The sequence below is a fragment of the Heterodontus francisci genome, chromosome 13 (genome assembly GCF_036365525.1).
Source record: "Heterodontus francisci isolate sHetFra1 chromosome 13, sHetFra1.hap1, whole genome shotgun sequence".
Lineage (NCBI taxonomy): Eukaryota > Metazoa > Chordata > Chondrichthyes > Heterodontiformes > Heterodontidae > Heterodontus > Heterodontus francisci.
Window position 1 is genome coordinate 115,499,349 of NC_090383.1, and position 12,617 is coordinate 115,511,965.

Genomic DNA, 12,617 nt, shown 5'->3' on the forward strand with positions numbered 1-12,617 from the left:
GAAAAGGGTGCTGATTGGTTGGCAAGTCGACTCTGGTCTTGGCATTGCCGTGGAGAATGCACCAGGGAACTATTGTCCCCCCACGCTTTTGTTTAATTCAGAAAAGGTGCAAAGCCTGGGCTTGTTCCTTTTGCCTGCAGAGGACAGGTCCCTGCGTATGAATATATGTAATTTCTAGCAAGTGTAAGTGAGCCACATTGCAAGCCCTCTGACTTCAGCCCAGTGACCACAGAGAGAGGGGTTGTGAATCCAGCCCCGGTATTGTGGAGAGGTAGAGGCTCTGAACCCTGCCCAAATATTTCCGAAATAGAGGCTCTGAACCCTGCCCAAATATTTCCGAAATAGAGGCCCTGAACCCAGCCCAGGTATTGCAGAGATAGAGAGTGTCAATTTTTACAGGGGATTCCTGGAGTGTGTCAGTATTTACAAGGGATCCCTGGGAGTGTTTCAATATTTTCAGGGGATTCCTGAGAGTGTGATGTATTTACAGGGGATCCCTGGAGTGTGTTAGCTGGAAGGTCTGCAAAAACTTATTTACATTAATGAGCCAGACTCTATTTCTATGCATTATAGAAAAATAACTAACTTGGACACAGCTCGAGACCCAAAACAGGAAAGACATCCAGTTTAGCACCGTTCAGACCACTCACCAAGAGGATGTGAACAAAACCCTGGTGAAAATCCTGACGTCAGCCCAGCGAGTCGGTCTTTTTCTGAACTTCCTTGTCTTTAACACTTCCTGTACTTGAGCTGTTACTTGTGATAAACCATTGAAAGCAGAAGACAGAAGGAAACTGAAGTATGTATATTTACCTAGCTTGCTTTTACGATTGAATGTATCTCAATGAGATAGGTAGATAGCTGTGTCTTGGAGGAGGGTTAGAGAAATTGAATTGGACTTTAAGCGGAGAAAGCGCCAACAGCTGCTGATATTAACAAATGTATCGGTTGTTTCGGATTTTGCAGCAAGCGATCAGATTTTGCTTTTAATCCTAACAGTGCAACTCTAGTGGGAGCGTGTTTTTTTAAGTGGACCATTTGGTTCAGCGATACTGCAGAGGTGTTTTGTTGTATAATGTATATTACATGTCCGGTTGTGCTCTGTGCTGGGCGTTGGTAAAGCGGGTTACTTCTGTACTGGTTACATTGCATCACGTGTAGCTCAAGGAATGAATCGGAAAGTGCACCGTTTCCAAATATTACAGCGCCCCAGTTCCCGGGGGTCTGCAGGGAGCCAGGCGCTGCTCCAATTACAGAATTTACTCTTTCACATTGTGCAGTGTGATGTGTTGGATGTATTGCATCACCGCCCAGCTCTCTTGCAGCTCCATCGCTTCCGCCTTCTTCACCCCCACCCCATTTAATCTTCACCCCTTTGCCCCCACCATTCTTCAGCCCCTTTTCCCATTCGTTCTCCCTTCATTGCCCCCCTTACAGTCTGTCACTCTTCCTATCACACACCCCTTCCCCCATTCACCCACTTCAATTCCATAGACCTCTTGTATTTTTCTAAACTTGCAGTTAAGTGAGGGAGATGGTCGAGCTGATCAGGGTACCTTACGTAGTAACTTTTTTATAACTGGTAGGGCATTTATTATTTTTATGCCTTCCCTTCATTGGACAACAATATGGACTTATTGAATATTAACTGTTATAGTACAGCTCCAAATTCCTTATGCAAGATTTTAATGGAGATAAGAGAATCAACAGTTTGATTCATTTTACCAAAGACACTGAACATACACAGCAGTGATTATATTTAGATAGGCAATGTTCTCAAACACTTGACAGGTACTCGGAGGCTGTCTTTTTCTCCTCAACTAGCTCTTTGGCAGTATCTTTCATCTTTTCAAAGGAGAAGTCATTGCAATCAATGACTTCAACAATACTCCAAGCTTTATTCTTGATTTGAACCGGGAATGAATAAACCAGGTCATTGGGGATATTGTATTGTATTCCCATCAGAAATCACTCCCATGGACACCCATTCACCCTCAGGAATGCCAAACCAGATGTCCCTCATGTGATCAGAAATGGCCTTAATAGTGTAGTACCTCCTGATGGGTATGTATAAATGTTGAGGAGTTGGGATGAGTCTATGCAGAAATGTCTCCTAAAGTTTGTAGCTCTGTGTCATGTGAGGAGTATTTGGAGCTGGTTGCACTTAGTACGTACTGTACTAGAAAACTTGCCCTGAAGCAATCACTGTATTCCTTTAAATAGGACGTGTTTAAACAAAACCTGCACCATCTTATTTTATACAATTCCTTTTGCTTGTGTAAGACCTGCCTACCTCCCTGAAGTTTTAGAAAACTGATGCACAGTGCTGGGGAACTGGTGTTAGCAAGTATCTCTTTCTTTACGGCTTGGGCTTCCATTTACCCAACTCCCCCATACTCCAAGTAAGTTGACTTATTCTGAATTTCAATCAGTGTACTGTTCTTTGAGTTGAGCTTTACTGTGCATCAAACTTGGCAATGTCTGACCTCAGATTACTTGACAAACTAACTTGGTGCCCAAAGTGGGAGTCTTCATATTATCCAACACTAACACCCCTCACTATGATGATCATAAACATTTGTCAAGAATAAAATTCTAATTTTCCCTTCTCATTCTTCCACTACTGACTCTTGCCATGTTGTAGCCAATCATCTGGTACCTCATCTGAGTGTGTGAGTGGGAAATTAAAAGTTCTGTACCAACATGTGCGCATCCAGTAGTTGTGGGATCACTGGATGGAGACCCATGACCATATTGTCCCTCCCACTGAAACATTCTGCTTCACACTGAGATTGGCAAACTCAATCTTGGGATTTAGAAAGAAAATGTCAGCAGTATGGATGGTAGGGGGTGGGCTGTGCGTGGTGTAAAAGATGAGCCTTATCCTTTCCTTGTCTGACATTTACTTGTACATAGCCAATGTCTCCTACAGGATACACATCGGAAGTAAGATAAGAAAACCCTGCTCATATTGCCCCTTTTTCTCTTCCACCCCACCTGGGAACATGTCCAATTACTTGCCAATCCCTTTGCTGTCCTGGCCCACCCAAAATAGACCCAACATCAAGTTTGGAACCATGTTCATCCCTTGTGCCGTGTCATAGCAAGAGGAGCATTTCCCAATTGTACTAAAATTATAATTTAAAATAAGAACAGCCTTGGAAACTCTTAATTCCCCAGCATTATGCTCAAATAGATGAGGAACCTTTTATTGCATAGAATTGCATACAATTTACAGCACAGAAATAGGCCATTCGGCACAACTGCTCCACACTGGTGTTTATGCTTTACTGACTTTCCATTTTGCTATATATGTCAGGTATGTTTGGTGAGGATTTATTCCATGTTCAATGGTGAACTGTATCCTCCCACTTAATTATTTAATACTGAAATTCACAATCTGCTTCAAAGACTAAAAGTCCCAATTCTGCTCCTGTTATCAGTATAAAAATCATCCATTTTATTGAATAAATTAGTCCACTGCTTTGCCATTGATATTGCAGAATTACTCGCACCGCCCATAAATTGCATAGAACCGTATCCTGAGACAAGAAATTTCTATGAAACTTTTTATATGCCTCTGAACAGGCAGACAAGACCTTTGTTCAATATCTTTTGTGAAAGGCAGCATCTTTGAAAATAGAACCCTCTCTCAGGAGTGTCAGCCTAAATTAGGTGCCCGTCTCCAGTGGGGCATGAACCCACAGCCCTCTGATGCTGAGGTGAATGTGCTACCAACTGAGCCAAGCTAACTGGCTCCAGAATAAATGTTTTCTATTTTTGTTTTGTTTGCGTGTCTCTGTGTTCGACGCTGCAGGGTGAAGGAGAGATTTTGAACGCTGGCAGAAACGGAGAGAACTTTACACTCCATCTAAGCCTGCTTGAGGTGAAACCCTGGGGGAAAATAGAAGCGGATTTCCATGTCAGCTCAATGAGCACTACATTAAATCCTAATCCTCTGATTCTTTATGGATGTGTCAATGGATGCCTCTAGTGACTTCAATTTCAATTGACATTCTGGAGGTGTGCTTGGGCGATGTGGGAGGAGACCACCTCGTTATCCCCACGGACCTTTTTTTTTGGTTCTTTTTCTTCCTAACATGATGCAAGGTAAAAATAAGGGCTTTCTTTCCCCCACTCCACACGAGCTTACAAGTGTTTTGCTATTGTAATTCCCATCTTTACCGACTTGAATGCTGGATTATCTCCATTTGTACAAGCCTTATAAAATCATACAGCAGAGGAAGAAGTAATTTTCTTGTGTTGACTCTTTGAAATAACAGCCCAACTTCCCTGATCTTGCCATCAGAAACAGTTTCTCCCTATTTCTATCAAAACCCCACAAAATTTTGAACTCCTCCATCAAATTTCTGCTTAACCTTCTCTGCTCTACGTCCTGCACAGATCCACAGGACAATTCAGATGCATGATGTTCTTTTGGTACAAAACTGTTAACCACAGTCTTCAATATATTAATGATAAGGATTAATTCTATTCAGGTGAGAATGAATATTGATCATGAGATTGATCTTCTAATTGAAGAGATTCGTCGCCTTGGCTCTCCAGGTCAGTGAATTATAGAGGCTTTTAATTCATGAGGAAGTTGTGTAAAATTGGTGATGTTGAGCTTCATTTTATGGATGTCTGCAACCTGATAATGTAGTTCTTACCTAGGGTAGGCGGTGGCGTAGTGGTATTATCACTGGACCAGAGACCCAGGGTATTGTTCTGGGGCCAGGGGTTCGAATCCCACCATAGCAGAAGGTGGAATTTGAATTTAATTAATAAATCTGGAATTAAAAGCTAGTCTAATGATGGCCATCAAACCATTGTCAATTGTTGTAAAAATCCATCTGGTTCACTAATGTCCTTACCTGGTCTGGCCTACATGTGACTCCAGACCCACAGCAATGTGGTTAACTCTTACATGCCCTCTGAAATGGCCTAGCAAGTCACTCAGTTGTACCTTACCACTACAAAGTCAATAAAAAGGAATGAAACCGGATGGACCACCCGGCATCGACCTTGGCACCGGAAACGACAACAGCAAACCCAGCCCTGTCGACCCTGCAAAGTCCTCCTTACTAACATCTGGGGGCTTGTGCCAAAGTTGGGAAGCTGTCCCACAGACTAGTCAAGCAACAGCCTGACATAGTCATACTCACGGAATCATACCTTACAGACAATGTCCCAGACACTGCCATCACCATCCCCGGGTATGTCCTGTCCCACTCGCAGGACAGACCCAGCAGAGGTGGTGGGACAGTGGTCTACAGTAGGGAAGGAGTTGCCCTGGGAGTCCTCAACATCGACTCCAGACCCCATGAAGTCTCATGGCATCAGGTCAAACATGGGCAAGGTAACCTCCTACTAATTACCAGCTACCACCCTCCCTCAGCTGATGACTCAGTACTCCTCCATGTTCAACACCACTTGGAACAAGCACTGAGGGGGGCAAGGACACAAAATGTACTCTGGGTGGGGGACTTCAATGTCCATCAGCAAGAGTGGCTCGGTAGCACCACTACTGACCGAGCTGGCCGAGTCCTAAAGGACATAGCTGCTAGACTGGGAATGCGGCAGGTGGTGGAGGAACCAACACAAGGGAAAAACATACTTGACCACGTCCTCACCAACCTGCCTGCTGCAGATGCTTCTGTCCATGACAGTATTGGTAGGAGTGACCAACGCACAGTCCTTGTGGAGACGAAGTCCCGCCTTCACATTGAGGATACCACCCATCGTGTTGTGTGGCACTATCACCGTGCTAAATGGGATAGATTTCGAACAGATCTAGCAATGCAAAACTGGGCATCCATGAGGCGCTGTGGGCCATCAGCAACAGCAGAATTGTACTCAACCACAATCTGTAACCTCATGGCCCGGCATATCCCCCACTCTACCATTACCATCAAGCCAGGAGACCAACCCTGGTTCAATGAAGAGTGCAGGAGGGCATGCCAGGAGCAGCACCAGGCATACCTCAAAATGAGGTGTCAACCTGGTGAAGCTACAACCCAGGACTACTTGCATGCCAAACTGCATAAACAGCATGCGATAGACAGAGCTAAGCGATCCCATAAGCAACGGATCAGATCTAAGCTCTGCAGTCGTGCCACATCCAGCCGTGAATGGTGGTGGACAATTAAACAACTAACTGGAGGAGGTGGCTCCACAAATATCCGCATCCTCAATGATGGGGGAGCCCAGCACATCAGTGCGAAAGATAAGGCTGAAGCATTTGCAACAATCTTCAGCCAGAAGTGCGAGTTGATGATCCATCTCGGCCTCCTCCTGAAGTCCCCAGCATCACAGATGCCAGTCTTCAGCTAATTCGATTCACTCCGCATGATATCAAGAAACAACTGAAGGCACTGGATACTGCAAAAGCTATGGGCCCTGACAATATTCTGAAGACCTGTGCTCCAGAACTTGCCGCGCCCCTAGCCAAGCTGTTCCAGTACAGCTACAACACTGGCATCTACCCTGCAATGTGGAAAATTGCCCAGGTATGTCCTGTACACAAAAAGCAGGACAAGTCCAACCCGGCCAATTACTGCCCCATCAGCCTATCTCAATCATCAGTAAAGTGATTGAATGTGTCATCAACAGTGCCATCAAGCAGCACTTGCTTAGCAATAACCTGTTCAGTGACGCTCAGTTTGGGTTCCGCCAGGGCCACTCAGCTCCTGACCTCATTCCAGCTTTGGTTCAAACATGGACAAAAGAGCTGAACTCAAGAGGTGAGGTGAGAGTGACTGCCCTTGACATCAAGGCAGCATTTCACCGAGTATGGCATCAAGGAGCCCTAGCAAAACTGAGGTCAATGGGAATCGGGGAAAACCCTCCGCTGGCTGGAGTCATACCTAGCGCAAAGGAAGATGGTTATGGTTGTTGGAGGTCAATCATCTGAGCTCCAGGACATCACTGCAGGAGTTCCTCAGGGTAGTGTCCTTGGCCCAACCATCTTCAGCTGCTTCATCAATGACCTTCCTTCAATCATAAGGTCAGAAGTGGGGATGTTCGCTGATGATTGCACAGTGTTCAGCACCATTCGTGACTCCTCAGATACTGAAGCAGTCTGTGTAGAAATGCAGCAAGACCTGGACAATATCCAGGCTTGGGCTGATAAGTGGCAAGTTACATTCGCGCCATACAAGTGCCAGGCATTGACCATCTCCAACAAGAGAGAATCTAACCATCTCCCCTTGACATTCAACGGCATTACCATTGCTGAATCCCGCACTATCAACATCCTAGGGGCTACCATTGACCAGAAACTGAACTGGAGTAGCCATATAAATACCGTGGCTACAAGAGCTGGTCAGAGGCTAGGAATCCTGAGGCGAGTAACTCACCTCCTGACTCCCCAAAGCCTGTCCACCATCTACGAGGCACAAGCGGTTAGCACTGCAGTCTCACAGCTCCAGGGACCCGGGTTCGATTCTGGGTACTGCCTGTGCGGAGTTTGCAAGTTCTCCCTGTGTCTGCGTGGGTTTTTGCCGGGTGCTCCGGTTTCCTCCCACATCCAAAAGACTTGCAGGTGATAGGTAAATTGGCCGTTGTAAATTGCCCCTAGTATAGGTAGGTGATAGGGAATATGGGATTACTGTAGGGTTAGTATAAATGGGTGGTTGTTGGTCGGCACAGACTCGGTGGGCCGAAGGGCCTGTTTCAGTGCTGTATCTCTAAATAAAAATAAAATAAATAAATAAGTCAGGAGTGTGATGGAATACTCTCCACTTGCCTGGATGGGTGCAGCTCCAACAACACTCCAGAAGCTCGACACCATCCAGGATAAAGCAGCCCGTTTGGCACCCCATCTACAAACATTCACCCCCTCCACCACCGACGCACAGTGGCAGCAGTGTGTACCATCTACAAGATGCACTGCAGCAATGCACCAAGGCTCCTTAGACATCACCTTCCAAACCCGCGACCTCTACCAACTAGAAGGACAAGGGCAGCAAATACATGGGAACACCACCACCTGCAAGTTCCCCTCCAAGTCACACACCATCCTGATATGGAACTATATCGCCGTTCCTTCACTGTCGCTGGGTCAAGATCCTGGAACTCCCTTCCTAACAGTGCTGTGGGTATACCTACCCCAAATGGACTGCAGCGGTGCAAGAAGACAGCTCACCACCACCTTCTCGAGGGCAATTAGGGATGGGCAATAAATGCTGGCCTGGCCAGTGACGCCGACATCCCATGAATGAATAAACAAAAAAGTGAAATCGCACAGTAAATTGGCCAATATCTGAAATAAAACAAATACATAGTAGGTGGGACCATTTTTGGTTTCTTCTTGGGCTGATGGGTGGGGTGTGGGGCATCTAGGAGAAGTATGCCAAAGGAAATGAGAGTGTAAATTGCTCGAATGATGGGCCAAATGGCTACCTGTTGTACTTAAAGCAGCCAAATGATGAGAAGCAGAAATCCAACACCAGCAGGACAGTGGCATTATGGAAGCCAGATGGTGGGAGGAAAGGAAAGTTAATCAAGACCTTTCGCCAACAGTTATAGTGGAGGCCTATAGGACCCTATGGAGATATGACTTACAGAAGAACTCAATGTAGTAAGAAACATACATAATAGTAAATCAGCTTACAATATATAGTGCAACTACAGCCAGTGCTCTTCCCTCCAAAGTTTTGGCACACTTCAATTACAAGTATTGGCCTTGATGTCTACCTTTGCACTCAAAACATTGAATAAGTAGAACTGAAGCTGCACCTCACAGGAAATCAGAGACAGTTTTTTTAAAAAAAGCTCAATACCAGGACTACAGCTAAATTTCATTGCTTTTGCCAATAACTTGCATTGAATGTGGCAGCCTGCTGTTTATGGTAATATTTATTTTTTTATTTAGAGCTACAGCACTGAAACAGGCCCTTCGGCCCACCGAGTCTGTGCCGACCATCAACCACCCATTTATACTAATCCTGCATTAATCCCATTACCCCCTCACATCCCCACCTTCCCTCAATTCCCCTACCACCTACCTATACTAGGGGCAATTTATAATGGCCAATTTACCTATCAACCTGCAAGTCTTTGGCTGTGGGAGGAAACCGGAGCGCACCCAGCGAAAACCCACGCGGTCACAGGGAGAACTTGCAAACTCCGCACTGGCAGTACCCAGAATCGAACCCGGGTCGCTGGAGCTGTGAGGCTGTGGTGCGCCACTGTGCTGCCCAAATGACCTAACAAGTTAGAAACTGAGGGTTCAAATCCTGACAATTTGTGAAATTGACTTCATTACATCTGGTAATTTGTGGGCTGGCCCCAGGGGAAAAAAAGAGCATGAACTATGCCAGATAGTTGTTAAAAATCCAACTGATTCAGTACTGTCTTTCAGAGACAAGAATCTGCTACCCTATCCCCAGTCTGGCCCATGTATAACTCCAATCCCCCAGTATATGATTGATTCTTAATGCTCTTACTGTATTCCTCTGAATATGGAAGATGAAAGTGTGATCCAGTTGAGGTGTTTAAGATAGTTAAAGGAGTTGATGGGGTAGATAGAGAGAACAAGGGAGGCATAACCTTAGAATTAAAACTTGGCTGTTCAGGGGTGATGTCAGGAAACACTTTTTCACACAAAGGGTAGTGGAAATCTGGAACACTCTTCCCTCAAAAAGCATAAGACTGGAGAGTCAATTGAAACTGTTAAACTGAAATTGATAGATTTTTGTTTGGTAGATTTTTATTTGGCAAGGGTATTAAGGGTTACCGAACCAAGGCATGTAGATGGAATTAAGGTACAGATCAGTCATGATCTAATTGAATGGCAAAACAGGCTCAAGGGGCTGAATGACCTACTTCTGTTCCTAAGATGTGAAATTTCTGGTGGGAGCTGGATAGGATGGGTTCCGTCTTGCTAACATTAAGCTGCAGAAAGCACTGTGGTATTGGTTATGGAGTAGAGCACATGGTGTAGGCTGGCACTGACGTTCTGCTATCCTTGTATTGTGCCCAGGTTCAGATGGTAAAATTAGGGTGAAGTTTGGAGTGCTGTTCGCTGATGATAAATGTGCCAATCTTTTTGAGGCCCTGGTTGGGACTCTGAGAGCTGCGAAAAAGAAGAAGGTGGTCAGCTTCACTGAAGAACTGCTACTTCAAGGGGTTCACGACAATGTTGACATTGTTTTAGAAGCGGATTGAAGACAGGATGATGACTCCGGATTGCAACAGCAGTACTAGCAACATTTAGAGTCTCTGGGATGGGTTTGTAATAGCACTGTAACCACTACTGAACTTGAGTGTACTTTGGAACCGCAAAATGGATATTTTTTTACATGTAATTTATTGTAATATTGAAATTTTGGATTTCTAACTTGTGTATTCGGTTGTTTGAAATTGGAAACCACAGCAATAAAGTCACATTGTACTGCCTGGTGGGTGTTTTTTTTTTAATTGACATTTTTAAAAATTGTTTTTTTTCCCTTAAAATCTCTCTTGCAACCCTGCATTGAACCTTTACCTCACTTAATTGACAAGGTTGATGAAGGGAATGCAGTGAATATGAATTTTGAGAAAGCATTTGATAAGGTGCACATAAAAGGCTGGTTAAGAAAATTGAGGTTTGTGGAATAGGGGGATCAGTGTCCAATTGGATTTTTAAAAATTGGCTTAAGGACAGAAAACAGCAAGTCGTAGTAAATGGTTGTTTTTCATACTGGAGGATGGTAGACAGTGGTGGGACCACTGCTTTTTTTGTTCTATATAAATGACGTGGATCTTGGAATACGAAGCAGAATCTCAAAATTTGCCAATTACACCAAACTTGGAGGTATGACAAACAGCGAGGATGATATGAACTGCATGCAACAGGACAGCAGTAGGCTAGCAGAATGGACAGAGAGGTGACATAAGGCATTTAATACTGACACGTGTGAGGTGATGCATTTTGGCAGAAGTAATAGGGAGAGACAATATATACTTAATGGCACAGTTCTAAAGAGTGTGCAGGAACAGAGGAACCGGGGTGGGAGTGCATGTGCATTGATCTTTGAAGGTGGCAGGACATACTGAGAGAGTGGTTAGTAAAGTATATGGGATCTTGGACTTCATAAACAGAGGCATTGAGTATAAAAGCAGGGAAGTTATGCTGAACCTTGATAAAGCTCTGGTTAGGCCCCAACTGAAGTATTGCATCCACTTCTGGTCACCACACTTTAGGAAGGATGTGAGGGTCCTTGAGAGGGTGCAGAGATATACCAGAATGATTCCAGAGATGGAGAATTTTAGTTACAAGGTTGGAAAAACTGAGGTTTTGGGGTTGTTGAGGGAAGATTTAATAGAAATGTACAAGATTATGACAGGCTTAGATAAGTTAGACCAGGAAAAACTGTTCCCATTAACTAATGGTACAAGAACTAGGGGACACAGATTGAAGGTTTTGGGCAAGAGATGCAGGAGGAATATGAGGAGAATTTTTTTTATGCTGCGGGTGGTAATGACCTGGAACTCACTGCCCAAAAGGGTGGTGGAAGCGGAGACAATGACTTCAAAGGAAATTGGATGGCCACTTGAAGGAAATAGACTTGCAGGGCTACGGAGATCGAGTGGGGTAGTGGGACTGACTGAATAGCTCCATGGAGAGCCAGCATGAACTCGATGGGCCTAATGGCCTCCTTCTGTGCCATAAATTACTCTGACATACACAAAAGCTACAGCACAGAAACAAGCCATTTGGCCCATCCAATCCGTTTTGGCTTTTACCCTCCATAGTCCTAATATTTACTCTCCTTGGTCCTATATAACCCTTTATACCCATTTTCCTTCATCCACATATCCAGTATAGTCTTTAAAGTTAATGTACTGACAGAGGCAGAAACAAATGTTTCAGGTGATTTCCGTGGCTCCACAATTCTCTGTGTTAAGAAGTTTCTTCTGCCCTAAATCTCTGACATTTAACTTGAGCTTCAGCAAAGAATGAAGTCTTCTTTCTGCCAGCTTTAAGGGTTTAAGATGAGTTTTTCTTTACAAGGACAAGCTGCCTCTCCAAATCTAACAGGACTGACAACTTGAACCTGGGTTTGCCCTCTTTGTTTTGACCACAAGCAGTGGATGGGCTGTTCCTCTGGATTCTCCATTCAGTCATCACCAGTAAGCCTATCAATAAATCTGGCTACCTAACCCCCACCTCCCCACCCCCAATATTTGCAGGGAGGGAGCAGAGTTTGGGGATTGTAGGAGTCCTAGATGAGAGTCAGTGATTGTAGAGCTAGAAACAAGTAAGCTTATTGGGCAAGGAGGGGAATGCTCCTGGCCCGCAAGCAATGCTGTAAATGCACTTAACCCTATGGATCTGGTTCTTCTCTTTATACTTGCTATATTTCCTGAGGCCAGGAAACACTGGCTGAAATGGGTTAAAAATAAAAAAGCTGGTAAAAATGAAAGCATTGAAGGTTTTACTGATCGACTCGCCTCCTGAGAGGGTATTGATCACCTGCGCCCCCTCCCATCCCGCCTCAACTAAAACCAGTAGTGAGCAGTGGGATTGGGTTTAACATTTTTTAAATTTTAACTTCTCACCTGACCAAAAGCCATTCTTTCTCACTCAGCGGGTTGTGAATCTTTGGAATTCTCTACTCCAGAATGTTGTG

General features: G+C 44.6%; 1 protein-coding gene across 1 annotated transcript; it reads left to right on the forward strand.

Annotated features, from left to right (window-relative positions):
- The first annotated feature begins 693 nt into the window (after nucleotides 1-693).
- On the forward strand, nucleotides 694-10,401 carry abracl (ABRA C-terminal like). Its single transcript, XM_068045536.1, has 3 exons — nucleotides 694-799; nucleotides 4,500-4,566; nucleotides 9,986-10,401. The coding sequence occupies exons 2-3, from the start codon at nucleotides 4,506-4,508 to the stop codon at nucleotides 10,168-10,170; spliced, it is 246 nt and encodes an 81-aa protein (XP_067901637.1). The 5' UTR covers nucleotides 694-799; nucleotides 4,500-4,505; the 3' UTR covers nucleotides 10,171-10,401.
- Nucleotides 10,402-12,617: the final 2,216 nt, after the last annotated feature.